This window comes from Rattus norvegicus, chromosome 12 (genome assembly GCF_021556685.1).
Source record: "Rattus norvegicus strain SHRSP/BbbUtx chromosome 12, alternate assembly SHRSP_T2T, whole genome shotgun sequence".
NCBI classification, from domain to species: domain Eukaryota; kingdom Metazoa; phylum Chordata; class Mammalia; order Rodentia; family Muridae; genus Rattus; species Rattus norvegicus.
This window is the reverse complement of record NC_141545.1, coordinates 23,373,103-23,396,366: the sequence shown is the minus strand read 5'-3', so window position 1 is coordinate 23,396,366 and position 23,264 is coordinate 23,373,103. Positions and strand designations below refer to the sequence as shown.

Sequence of the window (23,264 nt, the reverse complement as noted above, 5' to 3'; positions counted from 1 at the left end):
CTGCTCTGGCAGGTCCTCTTACTATGTTAATGTTTTTATTTTCTTTTTGTTACCCATTTTATTCTACTATGATTTCTTATAGGATCCAGGCTGAGTGAACATTGGCAAAAGCATGGGTTCCTTGCCAATGGTAACACCAGTTAAGAAAAGGTGTCTCCACCCCGCCCCCAGCAACCATTAACGGCCTGTAGACAACTAAGGAAAAAACAATGGAATGCTTACAAATGCCGTTCTTGGTCAGGGGCACTGCTAATGTATTCTGCGACATTCCAATTTTCACATATGTGCTATCAAAATAAGCACTCTATAGCTTCTTAAGTTTCTTTTTTTTTTCTTGTATGGGGACTCATTATTTTGTGAATTCAACTTTTAAAATTTTTTAATTAAAAATTTAACTGTCAAGAATCATTGGATATCTACAACTATGCCTTTTGTTTATCTTGAACTAACAATTGTATGAGCTTAAACACTGGCTCCTTTTCTGAGCAAATAAGTTTTGCTTCATTTTTTATGACACCTTTTTGAACATTTGCAGACAGTGATCCTGCCATACTAAAATCATATTTTCAGTCTAAAATTTCTTTATCTCTTTGATTTTTCCACCCCATCATGCCTCTTGCCTCCTGGACCAATTCTAGCTTGCTTATGTTCTACTTAAAGTTTAGGGCTCAGTATTTTTGGTTGCAGGGTAAGTATATCTGTTATTTCAACTCATTCCTTTTGCTCATATCAGAGAGTTAATCTGGAGCAGTTATTCTTCCAATGACCCCATATAATTAACCCTTATCATGTCTAATTAAAAATAAACATATATCAGTGTTCCTATGTTTCCCCGTGGAACTGTTCTAATTCATCTTTGTCCTCTAGCTACAATTTTACATAAGATATCCATAGGGCAGTTAATTTTGGAAACACATATGATAGAAATTTGAAGTTCAGTTCTTAATTTACTTTCAATAAGCTCTCTTTATATTCTGTTTTATTATATCCATTTGTCCTTTTACCCTAACCATGTGCATAGGCAACATTGAATGTCAAACCTTTAAAATGGTAGGATAAAGGTTAACCCTATTCCCAGACCTACTCAAGTTAGGTCTTAACTCTGAGCCTAGAAGAAAACAGGATAACCTTTGGTTCCATCTTCTCTCTCTCTGTCTCTCTCTTTCTATCTGTCTCTGTCTCTGTCTCTGTCTCTGTCTCTCTCTCTCTCTCTCTCTCTCTCTCTCTCTGTGTGTGTGTGTGTGTGTGTGTGTGTGTGTTTCTCAGTCCCTGCCTGCCCTTTCTCTCTCTCTCTCTCTCTCTCTCTCTCTCTCTCTCTCTCTCTCTCTCTCTCTGTGAAAATAACAGTTATATGGATTAGAGAAATACACATTAGGCCACACCAGCATATCTTAACATGGATTTACTTATCTTAAGATCCCATTGATTATCAGGTTCTGGTGCCTTTGGTTAGTTGTTAGAGACACTCTGAGTTTAGACATTTTCGTTTTCTTTAACACTACAAGGTAAGTCTCAAATAATTTCCACATTTCCATCTGTCCCTTGAATTTTGTAATCCATTATACTAATGTCACACTAAAGGTGGATCTGTTTAAGGACGGAATGGAATCAGAACTACATTCTGCCTTGATAATATTTAGTAGGAAGTACAGCATTTTGCTTCTTACACACAAAAGTTTAACAAAACATTTTCTATAATAAATTTCTACCATGATGTAATTTTTCTTTGAATCAATTATCTTAGAGAATTATGTTAATACATTTCCTAATATTTAGCCACTTTTGCATCAGTAGCATAAAACTAACCATTGTGTTTAGTTAATATTTCATGTAGGATTTATGCATTTATATTTGTAAATAAGCTGAGTGTGTCACAATCATGAATGACTTTGCCTGTTGTAGATGCTGCGATTTTGTTATCCTCAAAGAATAAGTTAGGGAACATCCTTTTCTCTTGCCAGAAAGAGTTTTTAAGATTAAAATCAGCATGGTTTCTTTCTTTAAAAAGTGTAGTCACACTTACCTGTAAAACTATCGGAACAAGGAATACTTTGTGTAGGGATTTTAAAAAATAGTTTTTAGTTCATCAATCATGATCAAGCACCATTCAAAATTTTAATTTGAGTAAGTCAATATTGATAAAGTTGAGGTTTCTTAGTTGTGATAAAGATACCCTCCATGTTCTTCTGAATAACTTTGTCTCTGATCTATTTTTAAAAACTGTGTTAATGATCAACCAAAATTCAGAATTGTAGAGGTCAGTCCCAACAGATTTGGCTAAAAGACAGTTCCTGCACCCAAGGCTCAGAGAACATTGCAGAAGATGAGACAGAAAGATTGTAACAGCCAGAGGATCGGAGAGTTTGCTGTGAGATTGTGTCTCATAAGAATGTCAGACACTGCTCCCATAAAGTCTCACTGACATGATTGCTTAAACATAAACTGAACAAGGACAACATCAATAAACATGCTAAACTTGACAGTGCAAGGCCCATGCGGACTAAACCCTACACACAAAGAAGTACAGTCAACTAAATAATGCTGAAAGTGGGAGAAAGAGTTTTCCACAGGAGAGAACGCACCAACTAGCTGTCCAATACCACACAGTCAGCCCTGAAAGCATATGTCCATGTAACATACAAACTGAGAAGGTTTTATTTATATATTTAAGAATATATATGTACGTGCATATATGTATGTAATAACGACTAATGAAAAACAGAGGCCATAATTTTGAAAGAGAGCAAGAAGTGGTGTGTGGGAAAATTTGGAGGAAGAAAAGGGTGGGAGAAATGATATATATTATAATCTCAAAAATAAAAGAAATGGGCTGGAGAAACAACTCAGAGATTAAGAGCACTAGATGCTTTCATTGAAGTCCCGAGTTCAGTTCCCAGCAACAACATGGTGGTGCATAATTACCTGTAATGTTATCTGGTGACCTCTCCCAGCCTTCAGGCATATATACAGGCAGAACAATATACACAATAAATTTTTAAAGGAGAAAATAATTTTACAAAGAAGTGTGCTAAAATATATATGTGATAAATTTCTCAGTTTCTTCCTGCACTAATTTTACTTTACACTTTAAACTATTTAGTTAATGAAAATATGCTTAAATTTTTTATCTTTGTAGTTAGCTGAATATTAACCATTAGGTAGTTATTCTTTCAATACTTAAAATTATGTTCGTGTAGGCTTATTTCATATACATTTAAAGTAGACAGCATTTAATCTTTGATATTTGGTAACTCTACATTTCTCTAAAACTTATGTTAAAAATTAGTTTTCAGTTGGCCTAGTGTTTAATGCAATTACTTTTGACTTAATCTTCAAATTACCACATTTTCTAGACATTTACTTATTTATTTTACATAAGTGTATGAGGACACTGTCAATGTGTTCAGACACACCAGAAGAGGATATTGGATCCCATTACAGATGGTTGTGAGCCACCATGTGGGACTTGAACTCTGGAGAAGCAGTCAGTACTCTTAACCACTGGGCCATCTCTCCAGCCATCAAATTAGCACATTTTGATAATTTACCTTTTAGTTCTACATTGAACTTTTTTCAGAAAAAATGCTAATTAGATATTAACCCTTTAATACATGTAAGCTCGTTTAAAGAATTAATTTAAAATATTTCATAGTCATTAAGCCTGACTGCAGGCACAGTTGATGCCACTAACCACTATGGCTCACTACACTTTTCTACATTTAAATGGATAATCTGAAAGAAAATGATTGATAGTATAAGGTAAATATTTTTTAAAAAGACCCCGAGCCACTTAGATTTCACTATTTAATTTGATCATGTCTTTAAACAGGGTATGAGCTGCAAGATAAATATTTTTGTTTAATGAGCAAAATATTAGTTTACACAGATTATTTTGAATTATATGCTTGAAGTGGAAATTTAGCCATAAAATTATTTGGAAACTAAAGAGAGAAAGAAAATGGATGATTAAGTGTTACCCAGAACTTCACAAATCTCAAACAAAATATCTGGTATGTGCAGTCTGGAAAGATGGGTAGCATAGAAAGACAAGCGAATGCCAACAGTACACCATGGGAAAAGACTAGGTGGAGCCCAGAAATACAAAATTTTAGGCTCATAAAAGAAATAAAGGACAATAACTAGAGAACTAAGCAAGATGATAGGGAAGAGAGAAAACACATCCTCTTCAGTGGAACTGCACGTAAACGAGAAAAGCAAGTCCCAAGATGCTACCAAAGTTCACAAGCCAACTCTTTGTGAAAATAAAATTTAACATGGAAAATCAATATCCTGCTGGTTAAGGGCCCCACTATGCTTTGTTTACTCACTAGCACTGTGAACAGGAACCATTTTATTAGATATCGTAGAGTCAAACCAGAAGATCTTGAATGTTTATTTCTCCAAACTCCATGGCCTCCCCTCTACAGACAGGGCAAACAATGACCTCAAGAATCGGTGTGGACTTGGGAATTGGTGTGGACTCAGGAAACTGGTTCTAAATGAAACTCAGATTTAATGATACAGATAGACTTGGATTAAAAGTGTGAGCTGCAAGCTGCACCACAGAAAAAAAGTCAACAGCAAAAATGTCCACAGAGATATAGTTTACATTTGGTATGAAAAAGAAAAGCCTATCCTGGAAACTAGAGCTTGCCTTGTCATATAGAGAGGTTACTGGAAAGCACTTGCAGCTTGCCCTCAGTTGAGCCCTCTTTCTACTCTAGCAAACTTGCAATTTAGAGAGAAAAATTAGTTGCTCTTCCCAATCACAGTAAATTGTAAAAGACAAACCTGGTGTGCAAAATACAGCCTGTTCTCCTTAGCAAGGAAGGAACAATTGGTTGGTAGATTGTTTGATGGTTGGGTTTTTTGTTTCAGTTTCATTTCTGTTGCTTCATATTATTTTACTGTTATCTGTTACCATTATTTGTTATATTTTCATGCCATTACATTCATTTCTCTTTATTATGTTGCTTCTCTTCTTTTTTCCTTTATCCATGTCCCTTTTTGGCTTAATTATTATATATTTGGTTGTAAGCCTAGCCTTTAACGGCTGAGCCATCTCTCCAGCCCTTGGCTTAATTATTAGTACCTTCATCTTTAATTATGTTTAAACTCTTAGTTTAGCTGGTAAATACGTTTCTTACCTTGTTTGCTTGTAATTGTATTTCTTTCCCTATGCTTTAATGCCCCCCCTTTTTTTTGATGCTTGCTTCTTTCTGTTTCCCTGTAACTCATAATGTATCCCACACTGGGCTCTTTTGAGTTCTGGGATTATAGACATGAGACTCATCTTGCTTTTCATTTGTTTTTAAACAGTTGTTTTTTGCTGTTGCTCTCTGCTTTTTCATATGTGAGTGGAAGTGGAGATGGTAATCTCAAGAGGAAGTTGTCTACTATGAAATCTCCACATGATAAAGGTAACGGCAAGAGATTTTTACGTCAACAGATGAACAAACTGCAATACAAAAACACAATTCAAGCAAGGCAGGGATGAGAAAGTTGGAAGTACAAGTGAGACATTAAATTAGAAAATTGAGTTTCTGGAAGTGAAAAATGAAAACAAATGGATTTGTTAAGAAATAGAAAACTTAAGTCAAATTGTAAAAATCAGTAGAAGCGTTATCAGTAGACCAGATCAAGCAGAGGGAAGAACATTAGAGACGGAGAAGACACAAGTGAAACATGGCCACAACTTTCATAAACTCTGTGATAGAATCAAGAGATCAAACCTAAGAATTCATGGAAACAGGCCCAGCCAGTGATATGGTAGAATTAAAGTCTCAGTGATGGGAGGAGTTGGGCAGCTTAGGGATGGGGAAATGAGTGGGGCCTCACTGGTAGCCTGAACACCTAAGAAAGCTAGACGTGCATTTAGCCTGAACTATCTTATGCAGTCATTCCCATCACTTTTTAATACTAAATTTGTGGTGTTTTCCTTCTACATCAAGAATTCTCTACTGAACAAAATATGCTGGGTTTGGTAAAATTTTTTAACATAGCTCATAGGGCTCATAGAAAGTATTTTATTTTTTAAAATTAATTATCTCGTTAGGCAGCGGTGGCACATGCCTTTAATCCCAACAATCCGAAGGCAGAGGCAGGTGGATCTCTGTGAGTTTGAGGTCAGCCTGGTCTACAGAGTTATTTCCAGGACAGCCAGGCCTACACAAAGAAACCTTGTCTCAAAAAAAATTATTTTATGTGTGTGTGTTTGTGTGTGTGTGTGTGTGTGTGTGTGTGTGTGTGTGTGTGTGTGTGTATGCATTCATGCCACATGTGCATGTAGTATCATCTCCTGGGAGTTCAATTGCCTTCAACCATCTTGTGTCTTCTTTATTGCTGAAGAATTTGATCAAATTTGGGTCATTAGGCCCATACGTAAGTATCTCTACTCATTGAGCAATCTCATTGGCTATTAGAGAAACCTCTTTCTCACATTTACAATTTATTATAAAAATATTACAAAGGATACAAGAGGTAGACATGAATAAAGTAAGTTATGGAGGTAGGAATATAGAATCTCCATGTCTTCTTCAGATGTGTCACCTTCCAGAATCTTCTGTGTGGGAAGCCTCCATGCGGATCTCAATCCAGAAGCTCTTTAAACCTGAACTTTGAGGGATTGTTTTGTTTTGCACGTTACGGGATACAGAGAATGTAAGAGCGCATGTGGAAAAGGCAGCTACCCAAGTAACTTTAGGTGCTGCTCTTCGTAGGAAATCTTGATTTTTGAGACATGGCACTCATTGGCTTAGAATTTACCAATTATTTTAGGCTGGTTGGCAAACAAGCAAGTCTCAGGAATCTCCCTGTCTCCAAATCCCCTGCACTGCAATTACAGGAACAAAGCCCAGATCCAGAGTTTCCATATGATTTATTAGGCTTGAACTCAGATTCTTATGCTTGGAAGCCAACCATTTTATCAATGAACTGTATCTCCCCAGCCCTGCGCAGTTGGGATTTTTATGAAGGCCTCATTATATTATTTTAAATGATTTCTCTCCTCTTCCTGAAGTTGAAAGTTGGGAAATGGGACTAAAGGTCTAACCCTCTAACCATGCTCTGGTCTTTTGGCTGACCAAACCCCATTCTGAAGAAGTCTAGGAGTATCTGGTCATTAGTCATCTCATCACACAAGACTGTCACATTGGTTTGCAGATATTTGTGGTGGTTTAAACTAGCATGACTCCTATAGACTCGTATGTTTTTATGCTCAGTCCCCAGTTGATGAACTGTTTGGGAAAGACTAGGAGGTGTGGCCTTGTTGGAGGAGGTGTATCACTGGGAGTAGGCTTTGAGGCCTACACCAGCACCCTCACCCCCTCTGCCTGCTTACTGCCCATGGATCAGGATGTAACTCTCAGTTATTGGTCCAGCACCTATCTGCATGCTACCTCTGAAACCATTAGCCAGCCACCATTAAATGCTTCCTTTCATAAGAGTTGCATGTCATGATGTCTTTTCACAACACTAGAATAGTAACTAAGACAATTTCACAGGATTTTTAATATCTATGATCTAATATTTAGGATCAGAGATAAAATATAGTCATGCTAGTATATGAAATAATATGTACAATGGTAGCCTTGTAAGATCATATCATCTAGTGATTTAGTAGCTTTCCTTGCTTATCTAACTCTATGATGTCCACACAATAAAACTGTCTAATGACACATTTCTTAGACCACATTTCTATCATTAAATGACTCATTTCTTATTTTTATTTCTTATTTTATACAGTATCATGGATAAATACGCTGGTTACACCATCTTCAGGCAACTTATTCTTTCTCTTTTAAACCGTGAGACTTTTCTCCTATGGTAATATTAATTTACATTATTTCACCAGATAGGAATTTTCTCCTCTTCCCTTTAATAGTCTTCTACCAATAATTGTTTATCTTTAATTTCAAAAATTATAGTTATTATTTATTTAAACATTTGCTCTTCGAATGCTTCACTCCTTCTTTAAAAGGGGAACAAGAATACCCTTGGCAGGGAATAGGGAGGCAAAGATTAAAACAGAGGCAGAAGGAACACCCATTCAGAGCCTGCCCCACATGTGGCCCATACACATACAGCCACCCAATTAGACAAGATGGATGAAGCAAAGAAGTGCAGGCCGACAGGAACCGGATGTAGATCTCTCCTGAGAGACACAGCCAGAATACAGCAAATACATAGGCGAATGCCAGCAGCAAACCACTGAACTGAGAACGGGACCCCCGTTGAAGGAATTAGAGAAAAGGAGCTGAAGGGGCTTGAGACCCCATATGTACAACAATGCCAAGCAACCAGAGCTTCCAGGGACTAAGGCACTATCCAAAGACTATACATGGACTGACCCTGGACTCTGACCTCATAGGTAGCAATGAATATCCTAGTAAGAGCACCAGTGGAAGGGGAAGCCCTTGGTCCTGCTAAGACTGAACCCCCAGTGAATGTGACTGTTGGTGGGATGGCGGTAATGGGGGGAGGATGGGAAGGGGAACACCAACAGAGAAGGGGAAGGGGAGGGGTTAGGGGAATGTTGGCCCGGAAACCGGGAAAGGGAATAACATTTGAAATGTAAATAAGAAATACTCAAGTTAATAAAGAAAAAACGGGGAAAAATGGAGGAAAAAGAATAAAAACAAAACCAAAAAAATTGCTCTTTTGTTTTCCTTTTTCTCTCTTTCTGGGACTCATATTACCCATCTACTTTTATCAAAATACCTCCAAAACGTTGTTATTACATTTATTTTTTTATGCACTTAAATTTTTGTGTGTATGTGTGTGTGTGTGTGTGTGTGTGTGTGTGTGTATGCATACACATGTGCCATGCATGGAACACGTATGGAGGTCTGAGGACAACCTGTAAGAGTTGGTTCCCTCTTCAACCATATGAATTCTGGGAATTGAAGTCCAGTTATTGGGCTTGGTAGCAAACATCTTTACCTGCTAAGGCACGCTGCTGGCCCAATTGCTTTCCTTTCTATTTCCATTTTTAATTGAGATAGTTTTTTCCATTGTGTTGTATGTATAATTTGTTAGTTAACTCTATATCTGTACCCATTCTTTTTTGTATTTTAAATGCCAATCTTCTATATCTCAAAAATTGTATTATTTTTATATGGTTCTGCCTTGATTTGTTTGTTTTGTTTTGTTTTGCTTTGCTTTATTTTAAGTTTTAAAAATCAAGGCTGGAGAGATAGCTCAGAAGTTAAGAGCATATGATAGCCAGAAACACCCATAGCTCTAGTTCCAGTGAATCCTATGATCTTTTCTGGTCTCTACAAGACATTACATGCATGTGATAGACAGACATACATGGAGGCAAATCACTCATTAAACATAGTTTTTTTAAATTTAAAAATAAAGTTAAACGACATAATTTATGTACACTTAAATACACCAATTATATTTTGATGATATTTGAGAAAAGTTCATAATCATGTAACTTTCATTTCTATCCTTCACAAAACCCTTTCAAGCTTCTCAGCCCTCAGCTCCATCTACTTCTCTGCCACTGTAGCTAAGTTTGCATTTGAATTCTATGAAAATTTGAGTCATATAACAAATCTTTTTTGTGTCTGACTTCACACTTAGCATTTAAAAAAACCCCAGCACTGTCTTCTTTGTGTATCAGTGATTCATTCTTTATTATTACTGTGTGGCGTTCCACTGTGTGGACGTATTACCATGTGTTTCTTCATTTTTCTGTTAATTAAAAATTTTGCTTTTTTCCAAGTGCATGTTAATATCGTACATTAATTTTTCATTGCTAATGACAAAATACTTTGCATAAAAAATAAAAGCACTTAAGGGGACAGAATTTATTTTAACTCATAACTTTAGAGATTTCAGTCCATCTTCCTTTGCACCATTGACTCTATAAAAGGTTTGCTCACATTTTGACCTATTTTTATTGTTTTGTTTACCATTATTATTATTATTATCATTATTTTTTTCTAAAGTCACTTGTATATTCTACACATAAATCTTACGTTAATTATAAGTTTTACGGGTATAGTCTCCATGTTTTACTTGTGTTTTAGTTTTCAGAGTATTTATTTTTGAAATTATTTTTTGAAATTATAAATACATCATTTTCCTTTCTCCAAACCCTACATATACCACTCATTGTTCTCTATCAAACCCAAGGCCTCTTTTTCATTAATTGTTGCTATATAGATATTTGTGTATACATGATCCTAAGTATATGAACACAACTTACTCGGGCTATGTAATGTTATTTGTATGTATATGTTTCTGAGGCTGAACACTTGGTATTGGGTCACCAAATGTGTTTGTCTCTGGTAAGACTATATATCTCCCACTCTTAGTATTTCTTAGTTGTCGGTTGTTCTTGGTGTAAGGTTGAGGCCTAGTATCAAAGTTATAAACATGGCTAGATGTCAGTTCATCACTCTTTTTATCTTTTATGGATTATGTTTTTTGTATCCTAAAACGTCTTTCCTTGTCTAAAAGTTAAAAACATTTTATCTCATTTTGTTATTGTCCATTTCATCTTTGTATGCATGAAGTATAATGTTTATTAGTTTTCTTGATTTTTTTAAAATTTATATATAGACATCCAGCGGTTCCAATACCAACTTTTTCTTTTTTCCATTCAATTTTCCTTCCACCATATATAAAAAGGAAAATCAGCTAACCTTAAATGTGTGAGCTTCTTTCTAGAATGTCTATTTTGCTTCATTTACTATGTGACTACAATCCAGATCTGTTTTATAAATATTTTAGTTAAGTATATTATATATTAAATGCAAGTAATGTCTATATAAGTTATTAATAAATATTACAAGATATGAGTATTAACCAACACAGTCTTAGGAAAAGTGGGACATTATGTTTCCCTTCGAGTAGCCATTTTTATACTAAAAAGTAGATTACAGTAGTTAAGAGCACAGACTCTTTGGCATCCTGATTCCTTGGTAAAAAACCAGGCACAGAAAGATTAACTTTCTTTCAATTATAAATTCACTGTTGACTTAGAATCTTATACTGATTTAGAATATTGATACTTCAGGTATTCTTTAACGTCTTCTTTAATGGTTCAATTATTTAGTAATTGTACTTTATTATCCTCGCTTTTAATCTCTATCAAATTTGGATAAAGCATTTTAATTTTTTATTAATTCCTTGAGAATTTTATACATTGTGTTTTGACCGTCTTCATCTTCCTCCTCTGTCTTCTCCCAGATTCACCTATCATTACGTATTACCCAACTTTTAAGTCTTCATTTTTTGGAAAACCTATCAAGTTCCACTAGTGCTGCCTACATACTTTTATATTGTGGCTATTAGTCGGGGCAAGGGCTACATTCTTAAAGCTAATTCTCCCTCTTCTGGTAGTTATTGATTACCAAAAACTCCTCAGCTAGGGGTGGGACTTCACACTCCTCTCCCTTGAGTCTCAGTGCAGCCCAGACTGGCTTTGAACTCTCAGTGTAACCTTAATCTCCTAATTTTCCTTCCTTGACCTCCCAAGTGTTGAGATTGCAGGCTGTATGAAACATTGTTGCAGAAGATTTGAGGTTCTTCCTACTGTTAACAACCACGGCTGATAACACAATTTTGATCCTTCCTTAAAACTGCAGATTAGACCTTGTTTTTTCATCCTCCTCATCTACTGCCTTATGGAGTTCATGTGTAGAAATTTTATGTCAATTATTATTAGGAAAAGCACTTATTTGGTACTGAAACTATTAGTAAGGAACATTGAGAGTAATGTGTTTTGGAAAAAGCCACAAACCAATAATACATAGCATTTAAATAATTTCTAAGGAAATAAAAGTGACCTTCTTTTGAAATCTCTAGTTTCTGTTATGTTTAGGATAGCAATGGGTATGGATATCCTGTTCTGTGTCTCTCAAATTTAGAAGAATGTCTTTCCTGATTCCAAGTTATTCCACGAGTATTAGATCCCTAGATAATGTTTTCTTGGTCAGGCATATCAAAATGAAACAAAACAACAAAACAAACAAAAACAACAACAAAACCTTTCCTTACTTCTCGCCTTCTTAATAGAAGCTCCTTTGTGGGTAGTTTTCCTTCCTGGCTTTCCATGACTACTATCTTTCCGAAGAGACATTTTTACCCTTCCTTCTCTTGGGATTCAGATCGAAGTGTCTATTTTACATACTAAAGTCGACCACCTGGCCTCCAGGTTCCCCCCAGTTTCTACCTGTGGCTTGGCTGGCACACCCCACTCTCTACCCTCAACTATCTAGCTCAGGGGCTGGGCTTCCCCTCCCCCAGAAGCTCTTCCTTATACAATCCAGATACTTTGGTCTCTCCCCCCTCCCCCACTCTTTTTCTGTACTTCCTCCCCCACCTCTTTCCATGTCTCTATCCACTCTCTTCATGCACTCTCCTTCCTTTCTTTCTGTTCTCTCTCTCTCTGTCTGTCTCTCTCTCTCTCCTCCCCGCCCCCAATAAACCCGCCTTTATAATTTAATTTGACTTGAATGGACTCATTTCTTCGATGGATAACTTTTCACCTTCAAACCCAGACTAACCTCTGGAATGAAATCTATGAGTTTCATAGAATTCTGGGTTTAGCCTAAGGCCAATGCTGTGGTTGCATGAGACAGGCAAAGAATTGCATTTCTATTTTTAATCTATCAGTTCTTAATCCACCAAAGGGAAATATAATCCTCAACTTATAAATTTAATTGCCACTGAAGTTCAGTTTTAAAACACACACAATTGATGCAAGGGATTACTATTGGTTCGTGTTATGTTACAGATACATCAGTCAAATGATTATTTATTGCACACCCTATGACTATGACTAATATCGACTATTACATATTTCATTGTCACTGGTGCTGTGTATTTCAAATGTTCTCATCACAGACAGTTTTAAATGATTGAAGTAATGGCTAAGTTAGTTGGTTCAAACTCGGTCATTACTGTATACAAAGCCATAAAATACTTTATATATAGATATGGACGTTTGTAATTTATCAACATGCAATAAAAAACCTTTGTTTTAGAGATTCTATGTCACATCTGGGCTATTAATTCCCACAAACATAATATTTTTCACGTATGTATTAAACTATATATCAAATTGCTTCTGCTTTATTGATTCTTAAAAAAATCTCTAGGCTTTGTTACCTTCATTTTACAGATGAAGAGAGCAGAGCAAAGAGAGCATGGGATGAAGAGAGAAGCAGCGTATGATCAAGACCTAGCTATCTGTCTGCAGACCTGGATTCCTGCACTCCTTAGTTGCTAACTCACGATGAGGTTACGACTAAATCATATCCCCTCCCTAGACCTCATCACGGTCTGTATTTACAGAATAAGGTGATTTGACTTTCTCAAATGTGTTTACACATTATAATCACCTGGAAGCTTTAAAATACATTCCTTAACCCACTTCAAAATATTTTTATTTTAATTGGTCCCAGGGTATTGTGACTTCCATAACACTACAATGACTCAGAAGAAACTAATCCAGGGAAACCACAAATCCAGTCTGGTATTTCTCTGTGAAGGAAGGAAGAGAAACCTTGTCATTTAGTATAAGTCAAGAGCTGCAGAGTATGAGGAAGTGCTCAAGGCCTCCCTCTCTCTGTCTCTCTCTCTGTCTCTCTCTCTCTGTCTCTGTCTGTCTGTCTGTCTGTCTGTCTCTCTCTGTCTCTCTCTGTCTCTCTCTCTTTGTGTTTGTCTCTGCCTCTCTCTCTCTCTCTCTCTCTCTCTCTCTCTCTCTCTCTCTCTCTTTCTCTCTCTCTCTCTCCCTCCCCCCACCTCCCTTTCTTTCTGTCTCTAGGCATGTAAGTATATACACACACATTCTCATTCCAGTTGAAGAGCTATAGGGAATTGAAAAGAGCGTTTATAAAAGGTATTTGAAGAGTTAACAAATTAGAAGAATACATATTATGTTGTTAATTTTTTAAGGCTTTGTTTTCCTTCTGGACCCATGTTTAGCATTTCTTCTATTCTTTTCCTTCTTTCAATATGTTTTTTTTCCCCTTAGCTGAGGACCAAACCCAGGGCCTTGCGCTTGCTAGGCAAGTCGATGTGGTTTAAGTATTATGATGGGCTTGGGTTATTCTTCTTAGGTGTTAATCTTCATTGGAAGAAAGCCATTGAGAAAAAAATAGAATAAAATTATCATAAAGATGAATGAGCTCTTTCTTTCTTTTTTTTTTTTTTTACCTGTTCAGATCTCTCACGTTTTTTTCTACACTTGATCTTAGCCAAAAGGCCGAGAAGCGATCTCATGTTTTTTCTTAAATTCGATTTTTTTTCTTTTTTTACATTTCAACTGTTATTCCCTTTCCTGGTTTCCCGGACATAAGCCCCCTATACTGTCCCCCTCCCCTTCTTCTATAAGGATGCTCCCTCCCCAACCACCCCCCTCTCCCACTCCCATTCCCTTGCACTGGGGGTCCAACCTTGGCAGGACCAAGGGCTTCTCCCATTGGTGCCCACCAAGGCCATTCTTGACTACATATGCGGCTGGAGTCATGGGTCAGTCCATGCCTAGTTTTGCTTTTCCAGTGTGTTTGGATATCCAGTGTTTGCTTTGGTGGAAGAGCTGGGCTCTGATGATGCCAAGTAGTCTTGGTTTCTGTTGCTTGCCTCTGGCCATCAGGTTGTCTCTGGTGTTGGCTTATCTTGCTGTCTCTGACAGTGGCTTGATCTTCCTGTAGACCTCTGTGTCAGCACCCCTGTAGACCTGTTTTCTTTCAGCCTGATCTGGGAAGAGAGAGCTGTGCTCCCAGGTGTGTATGTGCTCCTGGAGACTGCAGGCAGAAACCCGCAGGGTTCTGCCTCTGACAGCTCCTAGGTGCCTGTGCCCAGGGGGCACAGATGACACTATGTGATTTCCTCTTGGGTCAGGAATGTGGACAGAGGGTAGTCTTCTCTGAGTTCTTAGAAGTGTTTGCACTTCTGAGGGTCCAGCTCTCTCCCCCACTGGATTTGTGTGCAGGGAGCTGTGTGACTGGTTCAGTTCCATTCCGGGTGCAGGCTGGACCCAGCAGGTTCCTGCAGCTGACTGTTCCTATATTCCTATGTCCACTATGCAGTTTCCTCTTGGACCAGGGATGTGGGCAAATGTGGGCATAAGTGGCAGTCTGTCCTGCGGTCTCAGGATGGTCCGTACTTTTGGGTGTTCAGCTCTCTCCCCCATGGGATTTGGGAGCAGGGAGTTGTGGGATAGAATCAGTTCAGTTCCAGGCACAGCCAGAAACCGGAAGTGCCCTGTCCCAGAGGACTTCTACCTCTGCCTGAGTCTACCAGGCAGGTCACTTGGAGCAGAAGAGTTGGTCTCACTTCTGCTTCCAGGGGTGTAGGCACTCTTGGTGACTCCAGCTTTTAGTCGGATTTCCTTTGCAGCACTTTTGACAGCACGGTGGTAAACTTCAAAGGTAAATTAAAGTTTGGTCACAGAAAAAGGGCCAAGGGATTCCTTCATTCTCCTTAGTTTAGACTTTAGGAAATAGGTGCAAAGTGACTTCTGGACAAATGTTTGACAAGGTTTAACTAGACTATAATCTTTGACCCCTTTCTCCTAATCTAGGCCTATATCCCCATTTTTCACCCTATCCAGTTGCTTTCAAAGATCAGGATACTTTGTTATTTTCGAAGGTCAAGATGGATAAGACAAGGAAGGGTAAGTTAAGATATCTGAAATTTTTAAAATGAAAATAACTCTGATTTCAATTCAGAAATTCGTAATGCCAACATTTTTGGAAACGATACAACTAAAATATGTCCATAATTGTTGCTTTATTCTTAACACAGGATCATGTTTATTGTCAGTAAGGTGATAAATGGAGTGCAATTAAGAGAAGAACTGATCACCATTGAGACTTATTACTCTGCAATGGTTTACACTGTACTTCAAATTTCTGTATCTGACTCTGGAACATGGAGGTGAGAGCAAAGCACCTAGGTTCAAACCTTAGTTCCATGTTTAGTAAGTTACTAAATAATTCTGCATTTCATTTTTATCTTTAAAATGGAGAAGGGAACAGTACCTATATCATGCAGTTACTGTGGGGGTGAAATGAGATAATACAGCTATTGTTAAATATAGACGATCTACTATCACGCCTACCACATAGCAGTATATAACAATGCACTATATTTATTATAGCTATTATGATAAAAAATGAGCTGAAATTAAAAGACTAACTTTCAGCTAATGGCGTAGAACACATATCAAGATACCAATATGTGGAAAGTAGCAAAATTCTGTGTAGAATGAGTTAACTAAAAGAAAATACCAAGCAGGAAACGCCCATGTATACATTCCGGTTTATGCAGTCCCTATCATAAAGCAGAGAAATAATGAAAACAGAGCCACTCTGAAGGGTTTAGAGTAATTTTGTATATATTTTAAATATACATGTGCAATACATTAAAATATATAGAGATGTGTGATTATATATTTACATATATATACATATCTATATGAAACCACAGAAGGAATACATATGCGGACTCACACGTCTGTGTGCGTACCTCAACAGGACCCATCTCTACGTAAACCAGACGCAGTCTATATCAGGCCAACTTGGACGTAAGTAAAAGCCCTGACTCGGCAGCAGATTGCATTCCAGAACCCTTCCGTTTCTCCTACCAAGTATAAGGCCATTTAAAAATACACTGAGAAGAACTCCTCTGGGTGTATGGCGGAGCCCAGGGCCCTCCTGGCAGTGCACAATTTGCCTGAGTAAGGACTGCAGGGTTGAAAGATCAAGGAGCTGTGAAGAAGGGGCTTGAAACTATTAAGCAAGCGTCCGTAGTGTAACTCTAGCTCCAGAACGATGCACTAGGACCAGAGAATCCTCAGATATCTGGACTAGAAGCAGATTTTGGATAGAAGCAGCGGGAAGTGTGTGTTGCTGCACATCACCATCCAGTTTTACCCGGATAACCGGGTATAGCTTTTAGGGGTTTGATAAGTCTGAAGGACAATGAGGCAGATTTTTAAAGATTAAACACAAATTATTTAAAGTTAAAGGATTTAAAAGCAACACAAGAGGTTACAGGTATTCAGGTTATCGGTTTAGGGCTTATAAATGTTTCAAGAAGCCTAACCTTATATATGGCACCGTTTGCAGCAATATCATTAATATTAATAATCATGATGTATTTATATATACAAAAATAGGACAAAGCAATTCTACAAGAGGAAATGGAAGTGAAGGTGTGTGGCTGTGTGCAACCCGATGTCAATACACCCCAGGAAGTTTCATAGCCATTAAAGACTTTGTGGCCTATAATCCTGTAATATATATATATGCATATTACAGAATATGTATATATCCAATAAAGGGATGTGGGATTCCCTTTCTCCCTCCCGTGCATGATCACGACTTCTCCTCACTCCACCCTGCCACACACATCCACGCATCATTAAAAGAGATGACGCGTAGAGTCTGGAAGTCTTAAACTAAGTCGGAGCACCTCGATTTCGAGCAAGCGCCCCCGACATCTATCTGTATTCCTTGATAAATTTTGAGTTTACTCACAGAGAGAAACTATAGAACTCTCACATCTCTTAGCAGAGGCCTTTTGCGCCCCTCCCCCCACCATGGCGGCCTTTTCCTCACTGAGTTTGCAGCACAGGTTTTGTACATTTTATAAGTGGAGTCGCTGGTTTGCTTTGGGGGTCGCTGCTTTGCACTGGGAGGAGTCGCTGCTTTGCATTGGGGGGTCGCTGCTTTGCATTGGGGGTCACTGTTTTGCATGGGGGGGTCGCTGCTTGGCATTGGGGGGTTCGCTGCTTTGCATGACGTGTCTTTCGCCTCAGTCGTTCACGGTGACTGAAACCTAGGCTCTCAGGTTGCTGCCATTGCACACAAAGCCGGGAGGCAGCACAGCGTGTGCAGCAAAGTGTGGACGTCATGGCGAAGACACGCCTGACACTTGGTCAGGGTGTCTTTATGTTTCCCCCCACACATTTGAGCTTCTACGAGGTAACGGAATTAAAGGCGATGTGCACTTGGGGGGCGGGGAGTTAACGGAATTAAAGGAGATGTGCGCTGGGGGCTGCCTCGATACCCGGCAGTTGGTTAACCACTCACTTATCATTGTGGAAAGACCATTGCACTAACTTGCGGCTTCTGAAGCCATGGCGAGGGGGTGGCTTCCTGGGATTGTTGACAAGAGTGCAACTCCCTTCCTACGTCAGACCTCGGTCTTCCCATCTGTAAAATGACCACACTGAATCGGACTAATGTTAATGCCTTCCAGCTCTAAAGTGTTAAGACTTTTAACGTCCATCATGGAGGCCCGAGCCATGCAGGTGGTGGCGGTTGTGAGAGCTGAGGGAGGGTGAGAGAGGGAGGGTGAGGGAGGGAGGCCGGGCGTCAATCACCTGAATCTGCCTTGACAGCCATGACAGCTGAGCAGGCCGGGTGTCAATCACCTGAATGCGCCATGACAGCCATGACAGCCATGGCGGCCATCTTGGAGGAAGGTCATACCGACTTCTCTTGGGCCTTGGGGCAGGGTGAGCCCCCGGAAGACATTTTTCTGCACACGGTGTTGGTGTGCATTTTGCAGCGGCAGCCCGGCCGTCGGAGGCTGTCATAGCCCCGCTGGCACAGGCGGAGGCACCCCCGGGTGGGCAGGTAGCAGCACAGGCAGGGTAAGAAGACGGAGATGACACCCATGGCCGCCCAGCGGAGGAAGCGAGAGCCGGGCCCGCAGGAGCAGGGCTCGTCGGCGCAGTTGTCCTCGTCGTCGGTGGAGCAGTGGTAGAAGACGCCCTGGACACAGCAAAGGCAGGTGCCGTAGTCGAGGAGGCTCTCGGCCGAGCAAAGGCAACGCTGGTTGCACACCCAGCAGGAGGGCAGGGGGCGGACCGCCGTGCAGGGGACGCACTTGCAGCGCCCGCACTCCTCGCAGATGAAGAGGCGATGATCACTGGACTGCCCAGCCGACTGCTCAGCTCCTACCTTCAGAGCACCGTCGACCTTCGGGTGGGTTCTGAGGATGGACGACGGGCCTGAAGGAGAGGGTGTCATGGTGGCCAAGAGCCTTTGGTCAGAGGCAGTGGTGGTTTGCGACACGGAGCTGGCAATGCTGGATTGGCTGAGATGCTGAGGCAGGGGTTGCAGCTGATGGCACTGGCTGACGCTGCGCGGGAGCGCGGTGGGCGTGGTCGCCAGGGACCAATCAGACTTGTGGGTTTGCAGAGTCAGGGAAGGGCTGGAAAGAGTTGGTTTGCGGGGTGCCGGAGGCCGGTCCACGTAATCATTGCTGGCGTGAACAGAGCGCAGCTGTGCAATGGGCAGAATCGGTTGGGGGTCATCTGTCGCCATCTTGCCTGGATTTCTGAGCTCTGAGTGATTTGAGGTCAGAGGTCAGAGGTCAGAGTGGCACTTGTGGTGATTAAAAAAAAAGAGCCTAGATTTTTGAGCTCTGAGTGATTTGAGGTCAGAGGTCAGAGGTCAGAGTGGCACTTGTGGTGATTTAAAAAAAAAAAAAAAGAGCCCTTGTCGTAAAATGGACCTCAAGGCGTATCAGAAAATCCTAAGAGAAAAGACACATAAACAATGTATGAGGACACACAAGTCACAAGTTCAGGGAACCCAAGAAAAAAAAGGGCTCATCGCCCCTTCATCTTTCATCGTGGGTTTCATGGGATACTTTTATATTCTTAGGGAAGTTACTCATTTTCAGGGAAATCCGGTCATTCTATTCAAAGGGCAAATCGGTTTGGGAAAATCATCTTGAATAGATAAAAGACACAGAAAATATTTCAGGAATATTAAAGATACCTTCTCTTGGTAGACCTTCGTAAGTTTCCAAAAAAAAATCTTCAAATTTTGTCTGAAATATTTTCTGTGTCTTTTATATTTTCAGGATGATTTTCCTAAAAAAAAAATTCAAATTTTGTCTGAAATATCTTCCCTGTCTTTATATTTTCAGGATTGTTTTCAAAAAATCAACAGTTTTTTCTTAAATATTGTCTGCATCCTTAATATTTACCATTCTCCTGCTTCAGCCTCCGGAGTAGCTGGGACTATAAGTATGCATCACCACAGTCGACTTCCAGAACCCAACGTTTTAAAATAGACAACACTGGTTGTGTGGCGAAAATGACATCAAACTATAACACAAGCCCCGGGCTATTTTAAACATCACCCTAAGGATACACTTGTATTCAACAAACAAACGCTGTACATACTGCTTCCCTCCACTTCACGCCAAAAATGACTTTTGTGAAAAGATGTTCTTACATTGTGTTTAAGCTGAGTTGGACATTAGAAAATATATTCTTACGTCTTCACCACGCCACACATGGTTATGTAATCCTTCTCCTGAAGGCCTTGATGTTGGTCGGATCAACCAATGGTGATTGTCTACAAGTGGTAGACGCCTGGACCTAGAAGACTGAATGTTCGAAAAGGCAACGGAAACATGATGAATCAAAGAGACAACCTGGAACATAAAGATTGTTTTAAACATTATAAACATCAGAACGTAAAGATCATTAGCGTGAGTACAGTACAAACTTGAAATCTGTCAGGTTTTAAGCATCCTCAGGACGAATCAATCACTCACACTGCTGTATAATTTGGATAGGTTGAATAAATAATAAATACAAATGAAGAGAGAGACGGAAAACAGTATCCAATTAGGATTCTATAATAAAATGATGTCGATTTTTGAGAAAGTAACCCTGAAAATATATAAAGACAGATAATATTTCAGACAAAATTTGAAGATGTTTTGGGAAAATAATCTTTAAAATATTAAAGACACAGAAAATGTTTTAGAAAAAATAAAACTGAAGCAAACAACACTGAAATAGGCCCAGAGTGAAATGATAATGATATGGTTCATAAAGAGTTCAGCAGCTAATAATGGCTACATTTTGGAGGCTTTCGAGGCTATATTCTCTTATAAATCTGATTAGCTAAACTTACATCTGCTTAAAAATTAGATAACTGAGTCACGGAGCATCCATTATGTTTGATACTTTTGTCAAATCATTCGCTTTCTTTGGGCCTTACTTTTGCTACCTATATAATTATGGAGGTGGTCTAGATTTCCAAGGATTCTGCCCCATCATGGTCTGTATTTCTATACTTATGTAATTTAATCCTTCTCTTCATCCACACCATCTACATTTTCAGGTTTTGGGGGGTAAATTGGGCAAACTTCCCCTGTTTATTTGGACAATTCAAAAACAAAATTAGATTCACTTCCTTGCACTTAACACCCTTGCAAACTTCCCGCCCATAGCTTTACTAAAAACTTTACATGTAGTCCTTAGCACAGGAAGGAAATTGACAATATTCACTGGACATTTGAATAAACAAGAACACACTGTCCATCTGGGTTGTAGATTATATGTGAATGTAGAAGCTTTGGGCTGTGGAAAGTATTTGACACAAAACAAAATTGTAAGAAATGGGCTTATGTCCAACTCATCAAACATGGGATGGGTGGAGTCACTCAAATCTTGCATGCTTTAAATAGAGCAACATATACTGGATATAGTTTGATATATCAATTTCTAAAATACATGGAGAATGTGAAGAAGTAGCTACTTAAGACAATCGTATTATATTCCTAGCACGGGATTACTGCGAAGTCACCACATACTCAGAGGCAGACCCACAAAGCTGAAAGCTAAACTTGATAGAATCCAGGCCCTAATATAAACAGTTTAGAACCAACAATAAAAATGTCTAAAGGGAGGGGTTGGGGATTTAGCTCAGTGGTAGAGCGCTTGCCTAGGAAGCGCAAGGCCCTGGGTTCGGTCCCAACTCTGAAAAAAAAAAAAAAAAGAAAAAAAAAAGAAAAATATCTAAAGGGGCTTCGATCTGGTACCAGAAGGTCATATAGTGTTTAGATTAAAGAGGTATATTAAAATGGTAGTTAAAAGTATTAAAGGCAGAAAATACTTTAGAAAAAATTAGAAGATTTTATTGGAAAACAATCCTCAAAACGCTAAAGATACGGAAAATATTTATAGAAAAATTGACGGTTTGGGGGAAACAATCCTGCAACTATAAAGATACAGAAAATATTTCCAAAAAAATTTGAAGATATTTTTTAGGAAGATCATCCCGAAAATGTAAAAGATACAGAAAATATTTCAGACAAAATTTGAAGAGACCTTGGAAAAATAATCTTTAAAATATTAAATACACAGAAAATATTTAAGGAAAATAACATAGTTAGACTTTTTCAAGAGTAAAAGATTTTGTTGGACAATTAAGGAATTCTACAATAATGAAGCATCGCTGGCCTCAATTGAGGAGGCTGGCAGCGTGAAGTCAGTTTCTTCCTGAGTTTAACTTCCCTCTTTCTCTCTCTCTCTCTCTCTCTCTCTCTCTCTCTCTCTCTCTCTCTCTCTCTCTCTCTCTCTCTCTCTTTCTTTCTTTCTTTCTTTCTTTCTTTCTTTCTTTCTTTCTTTCTTTCTCTCTCTCTCTCCTCTCTTTCTCTCTCTCTTTCTTTCTTTCTTTCTTTCCCTCTCTCTCTCCACTCTTTCTTTCTTTCTTTCTTTCTTTCTCTCTCTCTCTCTCCTCTCTCTCTCTCTTTCTTTCTTTCTATAATTAAAGTGGATTCTGAGATCTAATGTGGGCAGTTAGGGTAATAGTCATATATTGGGGTTTGGTGTAGTAATTAAAGACTGGATGACAAGAAACTTTTTGATATCCTGGCCCTATCGGATCGATCTAGCTAAAGGAAGATAAACTGAAACAACAGGCATATTTTACAGCAGAAGGTGAGGGGGGGGGAAGCTTGAAAAACAAATAAGCAAGAAACGACGTGTGGACTCCATGAGAAGCCACCACTGCATGCATGTCTGTGATTATTCAGGCGTCCACCCATTGAAAAGCCATTCTTCGTGAGCAGCGACACTTAGTAAACTGCCTGCTGTTAATTTGATATTTTGATAAGTGACCAAGAATATACACATCACATATTGCTAAATAGAAGTAAGCGTGGTTATGAGTCTTGGCTACACGGAGATGGGATCTGGTGATTTTTGTCACGTAGTCCCTCCGCAGTAATGAATGATGCATTGTAACCCACCCTTGTCAGTCTTGCCGGCCAGGTGCTCATGGCTTTCTGAATCGCCTCGAGATTTGCTATATTTGAGCTAAACAGGGATGTCTTTTCTTATTTAGGAACTAGGAAGCTATTCATGAAATGGCAATGTTTACTAATGGGAAGAAAATGTATTTTCTCTCTAAACCTAGAATCTGCCATGTTGAGACAAAACTTAAGAGCTTTTCTGACTAAAGCTCTTCTATGCTGGT

The 23,264-nt window shown here is 39.0% G+C and overlaps 1 protein-coding gene and 1 pseudogene across 6 annotated transcripts in view; both read right to left on the bottom strand.

Annotated features, from left to right (window-relative positions):
• Positions 1 to 203: 203 nt before the first annotated feature.
• LOC148002231 (U6 spliceosomal RNA) lies at positions 204 to 303 on the bottom strand (annotated as a pseudogene).
• Positions 304 to 16,338: 16,035 nt separating this feature from the next.
• Spry3 (sprouty RTK signaling antagonist 3) overlaps positions 16,339 to 23,264 on the bottom strand; it is a 9,988-nt gene continuing 3,062 nt past the window's right edge. The window contains exons 2-4 of one of the 6 annotated variants that reach the window (XM_087579183.1): positions 20,269 to 20,379; positions 19,764 to 19,858; positions 16,339 to 19,515 (exon numbers count right to left, since the gene is read on the bottom strand). In XM_087579183.1, the coding sequence (XP_087435309.1) occupies positions 18,459 to 19,304 (846 nt within the window). In that variant the 5' untranslated portion in view covers positions 19,305 to 19,515; positions 19,764 to 19,858; positions 20,269 to 20,379 and the 3' untranslated portion in view covers positions 16,339 to 18,458. 6 annotated transcript variants of the gene reach the window in all.